The sequence below is a fragment of the Terrapene carolina genome, unplaced genomic scaffold (genome assembly GCF_002925995.2).
Source record: "Terrapene carolina triunguis isolate 2854851 unplaced genomic scaffold, T_m_triunguis-2.0 Scaffold231, whole genome shotgun sequence".
In the NCBI taxonomy this organism is placed as follows: domain Eukaryota; kingdom Metazoa; phylum Chordata; order Testudines; family Emydidae; genus Terrapene; species Terrapene triunguis.
The window spans coordinates 7,103,103-7,124,377 of record NW_020664582.1 but is presented as its reverse complement, the minus strand read 5'-3'; the positions used below and the strand labels follow the sequence as shown (position 1 = coordinate 7,124,377).

At 41.4% G+C, this 21,275-nt stretch overlaps 1 protein-coding gene across 1 annotated transcript in view; it reads right to left on the bottom strand.

The window, feature by feature from the left end:
• GALNT17 (polypeptide N-acetylgalactosaminyltransferase 17) overlaps positions 1-21,275 on the bottom strand; it is a 269,664-nt gene that overhangs the window by 171,318 nt on the left and 77,071 nt on the right. The window contains exon 3 of the mRNA XM_024205003.1: positions 3,521-3,687. Within this exon, the coding sequence (XP_024060771.1) occupies positions 3,521-3,687 (167 nt within the window). The remainder of the gene's footprint in view (positions 1-3,520; positions 3,688-21,275) is intronic.

Sequence of the window (21,275 nt, the reverse complement as noted above, 5' to 3'; positions counted from 1 at the left end):
CAGCATTTGCCTTTAGGGGAGTAACATTTTGTTGCAGTACATTTGGGTTTCTGTCTATGTTTACAATTCAGGTCTACCCATTAAGAAATGTTACATTCAATACATCTCTGTAATACATTTGTATAATTTTATTGTACATGTTTATTGTATATATCACCGTGTAGTGATGCAAGGAGGAAGAAAAATCTAATGTGTCTTTAAAAATCAGTTTATTCTAATCTGGAACCACAAACATCAAACCATTGGATGGTGTACCTATAAGGCAGAGTTAAGGATGCTTGAGTGCCTGAACTGTGTGTTTCTTACCTTTTCATGTTGGGATTTCTTTTAAATGTAATCTTAATTCTCAGTTTCCTGGGTGTTGTTATTCTTGATTTGGGGATAATTAAAACATCCCTGTAAGGTCTTTTACTCTTAAATTACTGAGATATACTCTCAACCTCAACTCCATTTTAATGTAGTTATGCAGGGTTTTTTGTATTTTATACAGAGACACACATACACCTCCAAAATATGAAAACCAGAAAGAAGAACCCTAACTTTTCAAAGGCCACTAGTGATTTTAGATTCCTCAGTTTTGGAGTGCCCAGCTGGGTATACCTGAAAGGGTCCTGATTTTCAGGAAGTTCAGAGCATCTGCCCTGTGAAAATGAGGTTCTTTTCAGGTATCTGAAGTTTGGCATCCAAGATCTCTAGGTCAGCGATTAAAGCCGCATACCTACAAGTCGTCTTCTCACATAGCGCCTCAGAAATACAGTCTGCCCATTCATAAGCATCAACAACAAACCAGCCATACTCAACCACAAAGTCATACCCTGAAAACTTTAACTCTGACCTCTGTTTACTCCTAGGATTCCTGAGAATTAATCATTATTCACTGGTTTCAGAGTAGCAGCCGTGTTAGTCTGTATCCGCAAAAAGAACAGGAGTACTTGTGGCACCTTAGAGACTAACCAATTTATTAGAGCATAAGCTATGCATCCGAAGAAGTGGGTTGTAGCCCACGAAAGCTTATGCTCTAATAAATTGGTTAGTCTCTAAGGTGCCACAAGTACTCCTGTTCTTTTTTCATTACTCACTATAACCTGTAGTTTAGAATGTGGAATTATTTCCCTGTCAGAACCTTACTCATTTTATAAAATCCATTTGTTTGTAATATTAGAAGAGTGAACCCTAAGATGTTGTTCTTACTATGAGTAACTATTTTCTATCTCTGAGGCTTCTTGGGTATGTATCAGTAGCGTGGTTTGTGGAGCTCTGGTATGTACGTTGCTTTGTATAATTTATTATCATTTTGGCATCTTGCAGGAAGGCAGAGTCAAGGTTATCTGGTTTACCGTTGTGACGCCGGCTGAGGGATGCTGCAAAGGGCTCTGATGTAAATCGGAGTGCTTTGACAAAGCAGCAAAAATGTACAGTGAAACAAGCCAACACTTTCTAAAGCTCTTAGGGGCACTAAAGTTAACCAAGCTCAGTCTGTGCCTCCCCACACCATTCCCCCCCACATATTGAACACCACTCAGGTTTCTATCCACCCTCTGACCTGCCCACAGAAAGCACTGCCTGAGCTAGCACAGTCTTCCTCAGAGCAGATGCCAGTGAAGAGGGTGCCTTTTAATCTCAGCAGCAGATAAAGAATGAGAGTTATTAATTTTCTATTCTCATTGCCAGCTGCGGTCTCTGCTATTCAAGGGAGCAACGGTTTTTAAAAGGATTCATTTCGTTGTCCTACTCCTTTCATAAGTGTCTCCAGAGCTTACCAATAGCATTTGTTACAATATTAGCTTCAGCGCTGCATACTGAGTGGCTGACAGAGACTGTTTAGATGCATATTTCTTTGCACAAGGCAGGGACTATTGAAGATAAATAATTAATACACATGGGTTCTCCTTTAAGCCATACTTCACGCTCTATCCAGTCAATGCAGTGTAACTTAGTGGGCTATGTGCAGGATTTCATTTTGAGATTTTCAAAGAATTTTTTTCCCCCTGTAAAACAGAGAATATACCAAAGACTGCAAACACAAATCACCTTCACCTTTCTTTACTGGTCAGATGAGGAGAGAAATGCCCAGCTTGTGTAAATCACCAATGATTTTTGTTGACTTCAATGAAGCTATGTTGATTTCCATCAGCTGTGGTTCTGACCATAGTTCCCCTCCCCCAAGCAATTATTATAATTCGTCAGTTTTCTGTGGTGCTTATTACTGTAGTACCTATTTTTACAGGCGTGAGATGTTTGCTTTATTCCAGTTTTATCTTGTCACATCTTAAATGCAACCTCTCAGCCTTCTTTGGAATGAAAAATCAGCTATCATCCCCCTGGTTCTTCACTTCCCGTTGTAATGTATCACAGGATGTAGAGCCCATAAGTATTTGTATTATTTCAGCCTATGCAACAGATACTGATGATTTAACCCTTTGTTGGTATTCATTAAGGTTTAAAAAAAAAAACAAGAAATGTTTAAAAATTGAACGCTGATTGTTTTCTATTTTTATAATTTGTATAATTAGAATCAGGGTGGAGGAATAATTTGGATTTTGAAAATACCAGCATAGAACCCCCATAAAAACTCAAAATCCAGATAGACTCAGAATCTCAAAGGCAAGAAGAGAAAGTGTATCAAGAGAAATTGAGAACAGATTGGTCCCATGGATGGGACACAAGGAAACCTAGGCTCTGTTCTCTGATCTGCTGCATAATCTCAGGCAGATCACTTCCTCTCTGTTTCCTCTTCTACCCTTTGCCTGTGTATTTATTATTATTACTATGAACAACAACACCTAGCTCTTATGCAGTGCTTTTCATCCATAAGTCCCCAAGTGCTTTACAAATAGAGGTCGGTATCATTATCCCCAATTCACTGATGGGAAAACTGAGGCACAGGGAGTGGGCATGGCTTTCCGAAGGTCATTCACAAGGCCAGTGGCAGAGCCAGGAGTAGAACCCCAGTCTCCTGAGTCCCAGGCCGGTGTTCACTGCATAAGATCATATTACCACATTTAGACTGTAAGGCTCAGATCCTCAAAGGTATTTCGGAGCCTAATTCTCATTGAAATCAATGGGTGTTAGGCTCCCATGTACTTTTGAGCATCTGAGCTTAAGCTTTTGGGGGCAGGGACTGCCTCTTACTATGCGTCTGACAGTGCCCACGTAATAATAATAATTAATTAATGCTCTTTAGCCTCCTTCCAACGCACGGAGATAGTTCCTTTTATTCTCCTGAAGTACAGATTGCTTGCAAATTTATTTAGAAGTCTAATTTGAGGTTTGATTTTGGTTCCACTTATACCACTGCAGCTGATGGAATGGACACTGACCGAGGGGTGGGATGAACTGTATGCTGAACAGCACCTGATCTTCCAACGCATGCAGCTCTTCACATCACGAAGCCACTGTCCTCCTATCACATTGAACCTCTTTATGTGTTTTTACTCCCCAAGGGGAAAAAACAAATGTCCTACTGGACCTTTTGGGGATCAAGTGCTCCATGTTTCTTAAAGAGCTCAGCCTACCTTACCTTCATCGCTGTTGTCGTCCACAAGGATAATCTCTTTCAGGAGGTGGGCTGGCGTGTGATTAACAGCGCTGTGCACTGACCGCAGGATCACTGACAACGCTTCATTCACAAAGATGAAAATAATGGAAATCTGGGGCAGATCCTTAGCATATTTCAGCTCTTTGCACCTGTAGCATGAAAAGACACAAAAGGAAATTGGGTTAACAGGATGCACACTGCAGTGTTAGAAGCTGAGCACACATGCAAAATATCGTAAAGGGCAATTTATCAAGCTTTACGACTGTGTAAAGTTGCCTATTCTTGCAGACCCCATGTACCACCTCCGCTCTACATTACAGGCATAGGCCCTTGTGCTTTAGGAACATAGAAATTGCCACACTGGATCGGACCCGTGGTCCATCTAGTCTAGTCTCCTGTCTCCAAATATAGCCAGCGCAGCTGGGGAAAATTTCCTTCTAAGGAACCTCAGGGAATATGGCTAACTAAGGGTATGTCTACACCCAGCCGCTAGTTCGGCGGCCGGGAATCGAAGTTCTGGGTTCGACTTATCGCGTCTTGTCTGGACGCGATAAGTCGAACCAGGAAGTGATCGCCGTCGACTGCGGTACTCCAGCTATACGAGAGGAGTACCGCGGCGTCGACGGGGGAGCCTGCCTGCCGCATGTGGACCGAGGTAAGTTCGAACTAAGGTACTTCGACTTCAGCTACGTTATTCACGTAGCTGAAGTTGCGTACCTTAGTTCGAATTGTGGGGTAGGTGTAGACCAGGCCTAAGAGGTAGAGTTAACTACAGTTGGGTAAACCAGGGATGAGAGAGACAGAGACAGAATTACAGAGAGACAGACTTCTTTTTTTGTATATTTATTTTTCAAATATTCTTTCAACATGGCAAAAGCCTCTGACTTTATAATTCAAAGTAAAGCCTCCATTCTGATTTAGTTTTAAGATGAATGGATGCTCAGAAATTTGCCTTTCTTAAGCTGCACTAGTGTGTTTCTTTCTATTTGGTTTTTGGGATTTGCCAGAAGGAAAGGAATTTAGTGATCTATGGTCAAACAGCTTTAGCAAATGTTTGCAATGCTCTTTGCTGGCTTTCTTATGCATTTTCTCTTCCTTGGGAACATTCTACTCGAGTGTCAACTTGAACTGGCGTCTCTGCACTTCACATCTGTACGTGAGTTTTTATGCAGTTCCATAAGTACCTCGCAGTGTTTCAGCATTAATTGCTCAAATTGAGCTTTACTTTTATGGCTAAACATTTATTTAGCTACTTTTCTCTGTGCTGGAGCCGGGAGGTTTTCACTCTGCAGCCAAGTTCTTTACTGACAACTCGCAGGTTTATGTTACATGAACAGCTACACCTGAGTTTGTGAACAGGAGCATAATGAACAGGATTAAAGTAGTCAGAAATGGAAGAGATCTTTCAGATAATTAAATCTGTTCCCCTGCAAAGGCAGGATATAGTGTCCCAGTGAGACACAGCAGATATTAAATTAATGCTGCCTTTGATCCTATCCAATCTTAATACATTCATCACAGGATGCAAACAGGTGACCATATACAAGTCCATTACTGAGTACCAAGGCGATATATAATAAGTAGGGCTGTCGATTAATCGCAGTTAACTCATGCGATTAATTAAACAAATTAATCAAATTTAAAAAATTAATTGCTATTAATTGCAGTTTTAATTGCACTGTTGAACAACAGAATACCAATTGAAATTTATTAACTATTTTTGGATTTTTTCTACATTTTCAAATATATTGATTTCAATTACATCAGATAATAGAAAGTGTACAGTGCTCACTTTATATTATTTATTACAAATATTTGCACTCTAAAAATGATAAACAAAAGAAATAGTATTTTTCAATTCACCTCATACAAGTACTGTAGTGCAATCTCTTTACTGTGGCATGGACGTATTTCCTCTGTAATGGTGGTTGAAGCATGAAGGGACATTTGAATCTTTAGTGCATCTGTCTTTTTTAATCGCGATTAATTTTTTTAATCGCTTGACAGGCCTAATAATAAGGTCTCTCTCATGAACAAGAGTACTCAAGCCTTCGGAGCCTCCCAATCGCTGGGAGCTCTGGACATTCAGGTAATTAATCCCCTCTCACCTGCCTTTCGGTAACCCTCTAAATAAGGGTTATCTTCTTCTTCCTTATGAATCCTGTTAGGAGGATTCTATCACCATAGGGCCCAAAACGAGAGAGCCTGGGACATGAAGTCTGCCCTTGTGAACTATGCAGGGCCACTTACTACTAGGGCTAAGTGAGCCCATTGGGATAAAATGAAACCTGACCTGAACCATTGTGCAAAACAACCCAAAGCAAACTAAACCACTGAGTTTCAGAAAAAGTTCAGTTAACAAGTCTCCATTCCCTAGCCCCTAGCGGGAACCATAATGCTGCATGATTATGGGCCGGATTTTAAAAAGCACTCAGCATGATGGGAGCACACTGGATGCTGAGCTCTCTCAAAAATCTGTCCTGAAGTGTCATAATGGGAACTGCTGGTATGTTAAGCGGGGCTGAAGATCTAGCCAATCATTTCTACGTACTGAAACGTTTTATACATATATACCCACAGAGAATACATCAAGTGATTATTTAACTCCTTTAGGTAACTTCACCAAACCCTCCTGCTTTCCTTAAAATAAATGGGGAAAGGAAAAGGAAAAGAAGAAAAAGAAAAGGGCACCAGTCCATGCAAAGGGTCATTCTCAACATCATCTGCGAGAGATTAGACGTAGAACACCCATTAATGTTAGCTGCAATATAATTAGTATTTATTTATCAAATGAATCCTGTGCAGATAAAACAAAGAAAGAATGTAACAATCTCTATGACATACAGTTTAAAGTTCTTTGACTCTTGGGATCAATTACTTTATTTTTAATTTTGCTAGATGTTTCTTAGGCCACAACAGGCATTGTATATGCTCTGAAATGGGAGGGAGGAAATCAGAATGATTTCCACAGCAAGACAATTGCCAGATGGCTTATACGTGAACCTTCTTTAGTAGAACAAGTACCTCATATGAAAATAAATCTATGTTTTTCCATTGTAACAACTGCCTTCACCCTAGCTGATGCAGCCTCTCCAAAGGGAACATAAAATTATCTAACAGAAACAGATGCTAAAACAGCTTTTTGGGAAGCAGTTCTTTCTACAATGCATCAACAATGGGCTAAAACAAGAACTGATCCTCAAAATATCAAACTGAACTAAAGCAATTTTCTGATTTAAAAAATTGCTCCTGTGTCCTCCAATACACAATAAACCGTGTAAGTGGATAGAGAGATATGGAGATAATGCTTCATTTTAATTGTGCATACCTCAGCACTGTTCTTCCTCAAGGCAGGCTATTCTGGCGGTATAACCCGCTCGGTTTGTGACTTCTCAGAGAAACATCCAAGCCAAGTGATTTAAGGTTCGCCCACTGTTCATTTACATTCACCCTGCACCACTCCTGTCATATTCCATCTGCCCCGATTATGGAGGACAAATGGATAGAGACGGGGACAACAGATACCAGGATCGTTAATGTGCATAATAGTGAAATCCTCATAAGGCAATCTGGCAGGAGGCAAGGTCTTTCCATAAATACAGTGCTCTCATGTGGCCATGGCTGCAGCCACGATAGGAGGCAAAGTAGCAATTCAAAAACAAACAAACCATCTCCAAGCAACTAAAACAAACTTAAGCATCAGTCTTCTTTCAGTGTTCTGCCTTCTCTTGTTGGCACAAAGAGCAGCTGGTTCAAGTGTAGCACTCGGCCTGCAGCCACGTGCAATTGTTCTTCGACTCCTCTAGGGTACACGGCGATGGTTTGTTATTGACAGACTGACGTGTCGACAAATATTCATGTGTTCATTCAAGAAAACACCTGGTGCTTTTGTTCTCTCATGGGGCTGAAGGAAATAAAAAATTTAAAAAAAAAAAACAACCCACAGTGCTTCAGCTCAGCCATAATTAGAGGGGCCAATGGAGAACTTGTTAAAAGCAGCAGAAATAATGAGGGGTACATTACATCGGAGGCAGTTTTATTTTTTTTCTTAGCACTTGCAGTAAAAAGGGACTGATCTGAACTCCATGCTTTATTTATGCAGACCATGTGGCTCAGTATAGTTACACGCTGTGGTTTGGGAGGTTGACAGCTCCACTCTTGGAAATATTTCTTGCACATTTTGAGATATGAGTGTAGGAGCAAAGGATCCGCTATACCCTATAAGCTCATCAGCCTGTCAGAACCTGAGTACTGCCGTGACCTGTGGCCGTTACTGGCGGATAATGAGAGGAAGTTGGAATGTCTGTAATGGATAGGGTGAGAGAAGAATTCCCTGCCAACTTGGAACATGACTATGCCCTGAAGCATGAGATGCACTTATTGTCATCTTAGCAGATATAACTATATTGTTATAAAAAAATTCAGCCCCTTTCAAAAACAGAGAAACGGGTTACGTGAAAGATCTGTTGTGTCTCTCATTAATTGAGAAGAATGAGTCTTCAATGGCCAGTGTCCTTTCAGAAGCTCACCAATAGCAGAATGAACAGTGCCTGGGGGGGGAACCTCAACAATACTGCAACATTTCAACAATGCTCAAGCTATCAAAATGATCTTTTACACCAGGGGCTCTCAACCTCTCTCTTTCTCATCCCTCCCCCTGCAACACGCTATAAAAACTTCATGGCCTGTGCAACAACTGTTTTTCTGCATATAAAAGCCAGGGCTGGCATTAGGGGATAGCAAACAGGGCAATCGCCTTGGGCCCCGGCGAGTCTAATGCTGGTCCTGCTCGGTGGACCCCGTGAAACCAGCTTGCGGCCCCCAGGGGGTCCCTGATTGAGAACCACTGTTTTAGACCACTATATTAATACAGGAAACACAATCCCCGGACATGGTTCAAAGTGGCTGATTTCCAGACAAAGTCACAAAATTCTGATCCAGATCTGAAATGCTCCCAAGGTCATTGGGAGTTGGATTTGGGACACTGGTTCAGTTTGTTAGTGAAATCAGGACCCAAACCCCAGATCTGGAATTTAATGTTTATAGGAGTGTCCAGATCTTGGATTTTGGGTCTAATTCAGGAATGAGCCTCCCTCTAATTATAGTTTATGTATCTATATGGCATTTCTTGTGGGACCAGCAGTGAAAGTACTATAATACCTTTGACAAAGGATCTTCTCGTGGTGATTCTGGACCTAATCAGAAAGAGGAAATATCATGATAAAACCTGTTTTTGCATATTTCCAGCCTAATACTGCAGTCCAGTAACAAAATTTGTTAGTCTCTAAGGTGCCACAAGTACTCCTGTTCTTTTTGCGGATACAGACTAACACGGCTGCTACTCTGAAAACTGCAGTCCAGAAATTTGAAGGGTTTCAATAACCATAAAACATTTGGTTTCTTACCAGAACAATGAGTCTTTGGAGGTTCTTCAGAGTTACTAATAATATATACATAGATTTTAAGACCAGAAGGGCCCATTATGATCATCTAGTCTAAGTTTCTGCATACCAGAAGCCACAGTACCTCACCCAATAATTTTTGCATCAAGCCCTTAACTTCTGGCTGAGCTAAAGCACCTCTTCTAGAAAGACATCCAGTCTTGATTTAAAGACTTCAAGTGATGAAAAATCTACCACATCTCTAGCTAAATTGTTCCAACAATTAATTAACCTTCCTGTTAAAAATGTGAATCTTGTTTCTAGCCTGAATTGGTCTAGCTTCATCTTCCAAATGTTGGATCTTGTTATGCCTTTTTCTTCTAGATTAAGAAGCTGTCTATACTACCAGAATCTCTTCCCATGTAGGTACTTGTGGACTATGATAATCAGAGATGGACCTGAACCAAAACCAGAAGTCATTGGAGCTATGCCAGTTTACACCAGTCTAGGACCTGGCTTCTTAGATCTAAATATCCTCCGACTTTGGAAGAGTTCAGATTCAGATCTGGTTGCTCACACCCTATCTTCAGCACTTAACTAGCACTTTACATCTGCAAAGTACTTACCAATGTTGGCAAACAGACCACATTAGCTAATTCATACACTTTACACAATGGTATTTTTACTAATAAATCCTGCTGCTTCCCTTCCTCCCCCACTGTCAAATGTGCGATGGCACCTTCTTGTAGGATTTAAATAAAAACACTGAAAATCAATAAGGAAAACCAAAATGTATCTGCTGGCATCACTTATAGCTTTGCCTTTTACTCAGATGCAACCATTGATTTGAATGAAAGGCACTTCTATGCCCCATTAAATCATGGCTGACAAAGGCTACAACTCCTGACAAATGCTCCTTGCCCCTAGCACACATTTTATTGGGGATCCAGTTAAGAACATATTTAAACTGTGAATGTGTGTTGTCACCTATACCAAATTTGTGTTAGTGTATCATTGGGTCCGATTCTCTGTTACGCTAAGGCCCTCTCACACCATTCTGGCAGAAGAAAGGAGCCCTAAAGGGGATAGAAACATCTACACCAAACCTGTTTTTAGCCCCTGATATAAGGGTATATTGAGATGGGCTGGGTGAAGGGCATTGGAAGGTGAGATCAAGCCAGGAGCATGGGCATGGCCAATGCACACTACACTATAGCCATTCTCCACTTCACAAGGCCCAAAGCGGGGGTCATGGGAAGCAGACTGTAATTTAGAGTGGCCGTGAGGTTGCCCGAATGTATGCCAGGGTCTGCACCATCCCCAAACAGCCCCACTATACAGCGGGAACACAGTTGCCTAAAGTTCAGCACAGAAATGGAATAACACAGTTGGGCCTCCTAGGAGCTGGTAAATGTCCCCACAACCCTGTATACACACAGGCATAGACCTATGCAATCTGAACAGCTACTACTGCAGTCCTACAGATGGTATGAAAGATTTTTACATCAAATCCAAACGTGTAACCAACAGAATACACAAGGAAGCAGTTGGAAAGGAGGGATACAGCTGAATACGGGAAGGGGAATATTTTTATAAATAGCTCTTCCCACATATTAGACTACTCTATTATAGAAATAACCATTCAAGTGAGAGAGAGAGAGAAATATGACTGGTTTTATGCTGAACAGCTTTGGGTATATCAGGCCGTGTGAATCACATCAGCAAATTTCAGAATAAAATAAAGGTTTGTTACCATGTATGTTTGTGTCTGCTGGACAACTCTGTCATGAGATCCACTGAGCATTCACTTTTATCTTTGCCACATAGTTGTGAGATCAGAATGTTTATTGACTGTCCCAGTAACAGCAAAGGGGATATTATATAATTTACTGCTTGGTCATCCTGCTGAGGTGAAAAATATCCCAGTATCACAGCAAATCTTCTTACAGCACAGAGAGACCCGAGGCTAGCAAGCAGCCTCCTAAAATTACTCAGGCCTCCTCACTGATTTATCATGGCCCCATTTGGTACTAAGTTAAGAGTTATCTTCTGACTTCTAGGGTGCAATACCACGCCTGCGTCACAAAATCTACCTCTACCATGATCCCAAAAAATCACTCCCTTCCCACATTGGTTAGACAAGTAGCAATCTGAGGATGAGATTATTTCTTCACACTCCCAACCCGCATCCAATCCATCTGTCTGTTTCAGCCACGTATTGCAACTTGTCTGCTACACACATTGTGAACAACCTAGGGCATGGATTGCCGTCCTTGCTATTTGTCTGTATAGCTCCAAGGGGGCCCTGAACCTTAAATGGGCGACTCAGGTGCTACCATCCTATTTAAATAAATAACAAGTGATGAGACAGAGAGGCCGAAAGGATTAACGAGATCCTATGACCCTAGTTAGCCCCATCCTGCTGTACCTGCAACCAATGCCAGTGAATAAAAGAGTGGGGGGAGGGGGGAAGAATAAAAGGAGAGAGAGCCTGGCTCCATTCAGGGCTAGCTGGCCTGGAAGGAAGACAGAGCTCTGCCTCAAATGAGCTTCGCTTGCAGAGCTGCGGAGAGACGAGTCTGCTAGCTGGAGCAGCCACCGGGGAGGAACAATTAGACCCCAAGCAGCGAGCAACGCATGAATCAGAAACTGCTTGGGAAGCAAGCCTGAAGGGCAGGAACGACCTCCTGGAGGACTTGGGGATGGTCGAGTATTAAGCTAGGTTTAGTTTTTCTTGTAAAACATTTTGTGGCTGAGCTCCTCAACCCCACCCAGAAGGGGATAAAACTGGGGGGACAATTAGCCAGTGGGCTGGAGCCCAGCTCAGTGGGCAGCAGAGAGAGAGATTCTCCCCACTCCTGGGAAAAACACTCTAACACTATTTTTTGTACTAAAAAAAAATCACATTCTTGTATGCAAAGTGGGGTCGAGACTAGTGTTCTTGGTATATGTTGTGAGGTCCTTGCTTGTGTTATTTACTCCCTTGTAGGGGAACAGAATAAAAATGCTGATAACTGAACACAAAATTAGACTCCAATGAACATCAGAGTATTTATACATCAATAGGTTCTGCTAAGCGTCCAGGAGTTTGGATTCTTTTCTGTATCTTTTTGCTATGGAATTTGGGCTGGGAATTTTATGAGAACGGGATTTGTCAACATTCCTAGTAATAGCAAGGCATGGATCGAGTCTGCTGCCTATCATAGGGCTTCCTGTCGCTGCTATAAAGAGGAAGCACAGAGATGCTTTTAAGTACAAAATAAGCTTTTGGAATCTCTGGAACCACATTCGCGAGCGTGTGCAAAACCACAATGTTTCTGGCTTGGGTTTGTTGAAGATTTTGCATGAGTTCTTACTCTCTCTGGACCAGTTTGCTCATCCGTACCCAAAACTATAAAAAATTGAGGTGTAACGCCAGTGAGGCTATCAAAAGATTTCACCATCTTTACTCTGAGCTCTCAAAAGCTTCAACTCTGCAGAGGAACCTTAGGAAAGGCACTTGAGCCTGACCCCTTCTGCAAAGCTCATCTCCAGCTCTGCATCCATATCTCATCTTCTTGACATCCCAAACGCTGACTGATCAGCATTAGTGAGTTCTGAACCAAAGGGCAAGTCTAAGAAATGTCAATGCAAATGTGGAATGTTGTTGTCAATGCACCACATATAAATCCATAAACCCCCCTCCTGCTTATGTTGGTATGGTTATAACTGTAAGACTCTGATCCCAGCTCTCCTACATTTGTGCCATGTTATGAAACCATTTTTAAACGTTGAGTTTAAGAAAAAAAATCTTTCCATCATTATGGAGGCAAGTTTGATAGGGGCCAAAGTTTGGTTGAACAGCTTCTCCAAACCCTTTTTAGGACTGAATCACTACCTAATCTTGATTGTAAGGACTGGTTGATCCGAATTACACATCCTACTATTAAGAGAACAAAAGGGCAAGCAATGAAACTGAAAGACAGTAAAATTTAAAACTGGTGAAAGGAAATACTTTTTAAAACAATACTTCATTAACATGTGGAACTCCTTGCCACTAGATACCAGTGAGGTCAAGAGAGTAGAAATTTATATGATTAATAAGAACATCCAGAGTTACATTTAATTGTAAGTGATATAAATCCTCATGCTGCAGGGTACAAGCCAATTTTAAACAGGCGGAAGTTAATGAGACACTTCTACAATTAGTCCAAACTTAGCCACTAGAGTTTTGTTTGCACCTTCTTCTGAAGAATCTGGTACTGGGTTCCATTACAGACAGGATACTGGCCTGAACTAGTGTCACAATTCCCAAGCAGGCCAACTACTTGGGGGCCTGCAATTTCTGCACCCTGTGGCCCCATATTGATTCAGTAACTCACAAGCCAGCCAATCTTCCACCATAGAGGCAAGGAAGAGATTGTTCATCTTAAATAGGGCTAGCTGGCCTGGCATGCATGGGAGCAATGGGAAGGCTGAGAAAATTCATGGTGCAATTTTCCCATCCCATAAAGCAGCATAGGGCACCAGAGATGCATCATCCTTGCACACTCCCATACAAGCCATGACATGTTTAATATCTTTCTATATACTGTATATACAAACTTTTTTATTTAAACACACATCCCTGCCTCGTCTCTCCACCTACCCAGCAGGCTGCCAGCATCCCTGACTCCAGCAAACAGAATTAGGAATGTTTACAACAGTCCACACATTCTGGGGCTATAGGCAAATTTAACAATCCTTCCAATGGATGAGAAATGGACACAGCCCTGCCCATGAGGAGAAATCATCTGCAAAGCGTTCTCTGTTGAAGCACTTGGAGCATTGCGCAAACCATTTACACTCAGTGGTAAACAGCAGCCTTCAAGCATTCTAGAGTCAGTGCCCAACAGAAAAACAGGATGCCAAAATTCCAAAACACCGTGGAAACATTAAATAAAAAGGGGGAGAGGATCCCCCACATCAGCTGGTAAAGGTCCATCATACGATAGCTCACCAGATGTGCATATGCATTCATGACAATGACTTAGAATAATTGCTACCTAATACTAATTACGGAGAGTACTGGTACTTTGGGCAAATTAGAATATGCATTCTGAGGATCTAACAAGACTGTGCAACTTTAAGCCTCAATGAAGCACGAATTATTACCTCCGTTTTACAGAGGAGGAAATTGAGGCACAGTAAGGCTAAGTGACTTGCCCAAGAGATAGCAAGTCATTCTCAGAGCAGGAAATAGAAAAGCATGCAGCTTTAGCCACTAGATTTCCTTAGAGGAGAAAGGCTATTTACAAAAAAGGGTCCCTCCTTGGTAAAGCTTGTCCCTTGTTGTCCTCCTTTTCCTTGTGCTGCTTCATCAGCACCAAGGAGATGGAAAGATTTTCCCCAGACACAGTGCAATCCTTAGGAGGGTCAAAGCCTAGCTGGCCAGTCGTACACCACTCATCCCCCATCGGACTGTCTTCAATTTCTCTTAGTGGACTAGGTCGCTGGGGTCCAGATTTTCAAAGCACTCCTCACCCATTTCAGCATCGAAGCCACGAGGCCTGGTTTTCTAAAATGCTTAGCACCCAGCTGGCCATCAAAATCTAGTTATTAATCATGTCTTTGCTGGCCACCATACAAAATAAATCATCCTAACATGCTTCTCCAGAGCATATCCTTTACTGACATTCCTTTCTTGGATGCAGTTTTGTTGTAGCCATGTCGGCCCCCGGATTTAGAGAGACTGAGGTAATATCTCTTATTGGACCAACTTCTGTTGGTGAGAGAGACAAGCTTTCCAGCCAACACACAGGCCTTCTTCAGCTGTGTAAGCTTGTCTCTCTCACCAACAGAAGATGGTCCAATAAAAGATAATATCTCACATTCCTTTCTTGTGGGAGGTTTGAATATTTAATTGGGCAAATGTTCTTTTGATTATTGGAATAAATGATTTGTTACTTCTTGTCTTTGAGAACATCCATAAACTGGGGAAAGTGCTGAACTATTTGGCTGTGTCTTTTGTAGGTTTTCTATAAAACTTGGTCCAATGGCATAAAGAGAGTTCAGGTTCATAAGATCATAATTTTTTTATGCCTCTCCTTGTGTCTCTCAATGACATCTGGTGTTAAAATGCAAGAGTAAGGTAAAGCGCAATAAAAAACTCCCTGCAGAACTTTTGTAGATTTGATGGTGGAATTCTCTCAGAAATTATCATAATTTAATATAGATTCATATTTGACCGTGAACAAATGCATGAAGGAAGAGAACATTTTATACGTAAAAAGATGTATTATTAATTATACCTGCACTTTTGCCAAAGTCTCTTTCACTATTCAGCAATCTCTGTCCTTAGGTGGCCCGCATCAGCACATCAGAGCACCTCCCAGCATCCCTATAAAGTAGGGAAGATTTATTTTCCCTATTTTTCACATGGGAAACTGAGGCACACAGACAAAATGTCTTATCCATGGTCACACAGGGAGTCTGTGGCAGAGCTGGGAATTGAACTTACATCTTCTGAGGACAGGTCTACATTTACAGTTAGATGGGCATAGCTATGTTGCTCAGGGATGTGAAAAATTCACCCCTGCGCACCACAGCTATGCCAACCTAAGCCCCAGTGCAGATACAGCAAGGTTGATGGAACAATGCTTCCGTCACTCTATCTTAGATTACCTGCAACGACAGAGATAAACCTTCCGCCATTGCTGTAGGAAGTGTCTACGCTCTGGCATGACAGTAGGATAGCTACAGCTCTTTAGCTCTGCTGCTGTAGCTCCCGAGTATCGACAAGCCCAGAGTCTCACTCAAGAGTTTAACCGCAGCCTTCGTCCCCTTTAATTAAGACATTAATTATTTAAGTTCCACAAGTCCCCATCTGAGGTTAGCATTATTAGCCCTTTAAACTGTGGCGCACAAAAATTAAGTGGTTAACCCCCAGGTCACTGGTATGGAGGAATAGAACCCAGGAGTCCAGACTAAAATCACTAGACAACTTTTTTCAACTTTTAATTCTCAGACTGGGGTTACAGATGAGAATTTTTTTAAGGAGGATGAAAAATGCTCTATCAGAAAATAGCTGAACACAGACATGCTATTTTGAAAATAAGCACTTAAAATAGCCAGTGGTCTTGATGAAGGTCTACGTACAGTACTTTACAAAAATGTGCCTTGATGCTATAGAGAGCTAAGCACCCTCAGCTCCCGTTTGACTTAACTGGAAGATGAGAACGCTCAACAGCTTGCCGGACTGGGCTACAACACTGAAGTCTTGGAGCCAGTACTTCCAAATTCTGTTCCTGGCTTTGCTACTGAACTGTCGAACACACTCCCTGGCTCAGTTTATTGGAGGTCTTGTGTCCCATCAGTGTGGGAAGAATATTGACTGAACCACAAAGGGGTTTTCTGAGACTTTTACATTAAAGTGCTTTGAGATCTATGGAAGTGTCAACTGAACAAATCTAAGTTTTGACATTCTCTGTTGGGCACATCAGATGTTCATCATGTCATTTAAATGTAATATGATCCCTGAGAATCCCAGTTCATTTACTCTAGGTTAGCACTTGATACTGGTGGGAGTTCAGTGAAAAGCGGCTCATTGCCTCTTTGCTGTGCAGATCAATATACAACTGCTGGAATCTTTGCCTGCCAAATTTAAAGTGCAATTATTTGTATATACCATTATTATAAGAACTTCTTATCCTAGTAGGCATGTAATTTTGTAACATATCCTGTATGCGGTAAGGACAAATGTATAAAGTAGGTGACTATAAAGTTTGCATGGACTGAAATAGCGTGAGGAATGATACCATTGCTGTGATAGGTATTATAAAAATGATAAATTTAAAAGAAATAACTGTGTTCATAGATAATTCTTTTCTCTAATAATGGATCCACATTACTGACTGCTTAGAGGGTGGTTTTAGGACTGGTGAGATTAATTTTTGCCTTTTACTGGTGTCTGTAGAAGTTTTCATATAAATTCACTTAAGCGCTATCATCGAACTGATGAGTCTGTACCACTGTGGTGTTGCTGAGCAGTACTTGGCAAGCTTTCCATTTGCTGCCTGGTGGAATCTGAAATCGAAAAGGTCTTTAAAAACACAGTCAACCCACGGAAACCAGTCTTGACATGATCCACGCAAATACTTCCATTTCTCGCACCTCACCTCATACATCACTATCTGCTCATCATAACTAATTGCCATATTGCATCACAAAAGCACACAGTTTAATGAGAAGCTACCTATGTAAGCCTGCTTTGGGATGACAGCTGGCAAACAGAAATGCTGTGGTTGGTGATAATAATACTTTGTTCTTCTACAGACCTTCCAAGGGTCTGCAAACGCTCTTCAAACATTAGTTAAGGTAAGTTATTAGTTAATTAATCAATTAACTAGTAACAGGTATTCCCTCATCCCCTTTTACATTTGGGGAAAATGAGGGATGGAGCAGTCTAGTGACTTCCCTAAAATCATACCATTAATTAATGGCAGAGTCAGAACAAGATCTCAAGAGTTCTGACTCCTGATCCCCTTGCTCTAAATTCTCAGACAACATGCTTCCTCTGATTTTCCTGTTCTAATAACAGGCAACATTCATCCCTGCAAAAACTCCATTGGGACAGAGTCTGCTCTCAGTGACATAGGTGTAAATCCAGAATAGCTTCCCTAGCCTAATGAAGTTACTCACGGGTTGAATTTGGCTGGTTATTTTTTCCCACCAGGAAAAAGGCAAGGCATAGGGGTGGAGGGGAGAGGTATTGTAAGGAGTGGGAGCTAGAACTCCTGGAACTGCTAGTGCCTCGCTGTATGACCTTGGAGAAGTTACTCAGGCTAGGTCTACACTAGCGGGGCAGGGGGGTCGACCTAAGATACGCAACTTCAGCTACGCAAATAGCGTAGCTGAAGTCGGCGTATCTTAGGTCGATTTACCTGGCCGTGAGGACGACAGCAAGTCAACCGCTGCCGCTCCCCTGTCAACTCTGCTTCCATCTCTCGCCGCGGTGGGAGTTCCGGAGTCGACGGCAAAGCGATCGGGGATCGATTTTGTCGCGTCTACACTAGACGCGATAAATCAATCCCTGATAGATGGATCACTACTCGCCAATCCAGCGGGTAGTGTAGACATGCCCTTAGTGTAAGTGTCAAATGGGGATAACACTATCCTACTTCCCAGGGATGTTTAGACTCATGAATTTGGCCCCACACTGCTAGAGAACTGAGAATTGCATGGTTGTACAGATTTCAATAGTTAGTTGGAGCTGTTGGCAGGGATTTTAAAAGCACCTAAGTGAGTTAAGTACCACTTTAAGTGCCCCACTAGGCACCTATTCATATCTTCAGGCATATAAATACCTTAAAACATCTGGCCCCAGGTGCTTAACTTGAATAGGCGTTTATGTAAATCCCACACATTTTCAAAACTACAAAACAGGCACATTTGTTGCCATTGTAACTGAGGGACTAACAGCCATAGTAGAGGCGAGTTTTCTTCTCAGTTGAATCAGTGACTGTACAGATTCATATTTGTTATTTGGATAGACAATGAATAGTTGGGTATATCTCTGATGCATACCAAATACATCCTATACACATACATCAATGAGGCTAGTAAGAGTTTACTGAATATAGGAGATTTTCAGCTCAAACAGTATTCAACCACCGGCACACAAGATATAGAAGTGTCCAAACCAGATACAGTAGTTGGGAATCTGGATTAAAACTTCCTCAGAGTTCAAAGATGTTTGGATCGGTTATTTTGTTTTGGGTCCTTCATTATTAGGAGACCCTTTTCAGTATAGACATAATTTGATTGCACTGACATGTATGTGTTATTGATACAGCTGTGAAGCCATGGGAGATGAGCTCTTACATATCAACGGCCAATGCGGAGTTGATTGGGCAGAATGCTTTTGTCATGATCAGACTGCAAAGCACAATAGCTGAAATATAATACATGTTATAAATCATGCTAAAATCTTCTTTTAACCTGTTGACTGGGCTTTTATTGCATGCAGGTGCATATGTCTGTATGTGTGACCATGCTTGTTTTATGTTCTCTAATCCAGTTCTCACTTTTCCCCCCTTGTAATACACTGTTGCACATGTATGAACTGCGGCATCTTTATTGTTTGCTGTCTTCAAATCTAAGCAGAATTCTCACTAAACTATAGATACACATGTAATTCCATAAATTAAACCTATCAATCTGAAGAATGTTCAGTTCACTTTCTCTGCACACATATCAGGTTTACTCAGGATATTAATTGATTCTCTGAATTTTAGGAATTGAAAGTAAATGAACAAGCACAATTTTAAGAAAAGCAAAACTAAATATCACAAAGTATACGTTGTTCAGTTATTTTCACAATTATAGTTTAGTTGTGTTTGTTTATGATAATATAGTAACTTCCGGCCATGGCCCAGATTCAGCAAAGCATATCAACATGTGATTAACTTCAAGCACATGACTAATCCCATCCCTATTCAGCACTGCACTGAAGCACTTAATTTAACTGAATCAGTTAAATTAGTTAGTAAATGTTCTATAGTATGTTTTGTAAAAATAACATTTGTTTTGGTAATATGAGACTTCATGGCACCATTCTGCTATGAAATGTTTAAGAAGTAGGAAACATTGGTTGTTGTTGTCAGTAACTAGTACTGATCAGAAAATTGACCATTAGTGATATCTACTGTGCATAAGATATCTGTATATCTGTGTTTGTATATATATTTTTAAGTAAATGAAAATTCATGTCTTCCCAAAACTTCAAAGTTATTACTCATGCTGCACATCATGACCACAGACAATTTCATCACAGACATGGAAACAGAACCCAGAGGTTCTTATTCCAAAAGCAGTCTTCTACCAACTAAGCTAAAGGAGACCCTCCAGCACTTGTTAGCAGTGGAGGGCTTAAGACCCATAGTTAAAGCAATTCTGATTCCATCCTGTAGCTGGCAGCAATGCACATACACATTTGCCAAATACAGTATCTTTGGACACATATGTATAAAATTCTGGTTGAAAAATAATGGTACAAGCTGGACAATAAACTCCCAATTTCAAACAAAAAGGCTCATTTTGTTTTTACCTGTTCTCTATCCATTGCTACATTCAGATTTTAAAACTAAGGATTTGTTTTTATCTACGAGGTGTTATAAAGCCCGAAATAAAAACCTCTAGTTATGTGATGATCTTTAAATTTTATTCAATTTAAATGGGGTTATATACAAGTTCAAGTAATCAGGTCTCAGAACTCTATGCTAGTATAGACCATGTAGCTAACGCCGAACATTAATGTATATAGCCCGAAGTTACAAATGAAAAACAGGTGGTACCAACACCAATTACAAGTGTCAAATTTTTTAAAGAGTTTGTGTGCACATATTGTTCAAACAGGAGAATTATTGAAAATCTAATAACTTTCTCCACGTGCACACAAATTTGGATACATTTAAGAACAAAGATAAAATAATGCTACCTATTTAATATAAAGATTTTATTAGCATCAGTGCTGCAGAGCTAACATGGTAACCTAAGAGAAAGCTGCATGCTTCTGTGCCCTATGCATAATCAACAAAAGAAGCCGCTAAATTCTAACTGTGGCATCTTTATTTAAGAGGCAGATAGAGCACATTTTGATTTTCAGATTTCTGGTTGCGTTTGCATGTGAAAATGAGGGCATTCTTTGCTGGTGATGATGCATGAGAAGGAAAGAACCCATACCAGTTTTCAGATCTCAAGTTGAGTTTGTGAGACTAGCATTTGGTAAGGAGCAAATCTGCTCTAGCAATCACAGAGAAGGGATAAATATGGAAAACCTTCAGTGTTCAAGTCAGCATTCAGAGTCTAAGTAAGGGTCACAGCCTCAGCTGGTGTAAATAGGCATATAGCACCACTGAAATCAATAGATCCACCCCAATTTACACCAGCAAAGGATCTGGACTGAAATCTGTAATGTGTGGCACTCCTTATATGAATCACCAGAGGTCTAAAAGAATACAATGGGGAGCAGCAAATATCCCTCTACTCCAGGGGTTCTAAAACTTTTGTACTGGTGACCCCTGTCTAGAGTTACCATATTTCAGTCCTGCAAAAAGAGGACACTCCAACGGGGGCCCTTCCCCGCCCCCAGCCCCGCCCCAACTCCGCCCCCAGGGTGACCAGAGCAAAAAAAAAAAAAAAACGGCGGCAGAGGGAGGCCCCGGAGACGCAGGGGGAGCGCGGGGCCGGGGTGAGTACCTGGAGGGAGAGTAGGGGGGCGGCCCACAGGGCCAGGCGGCGGCTGTTCCTTCTCTCCACCTGGGCAGCCGGACTCGGGAGCAGCCACTGCTGCAGCTCCCACTGCCGCGGGGGAGGAAGCAGCCGATGACCAAGCTCGG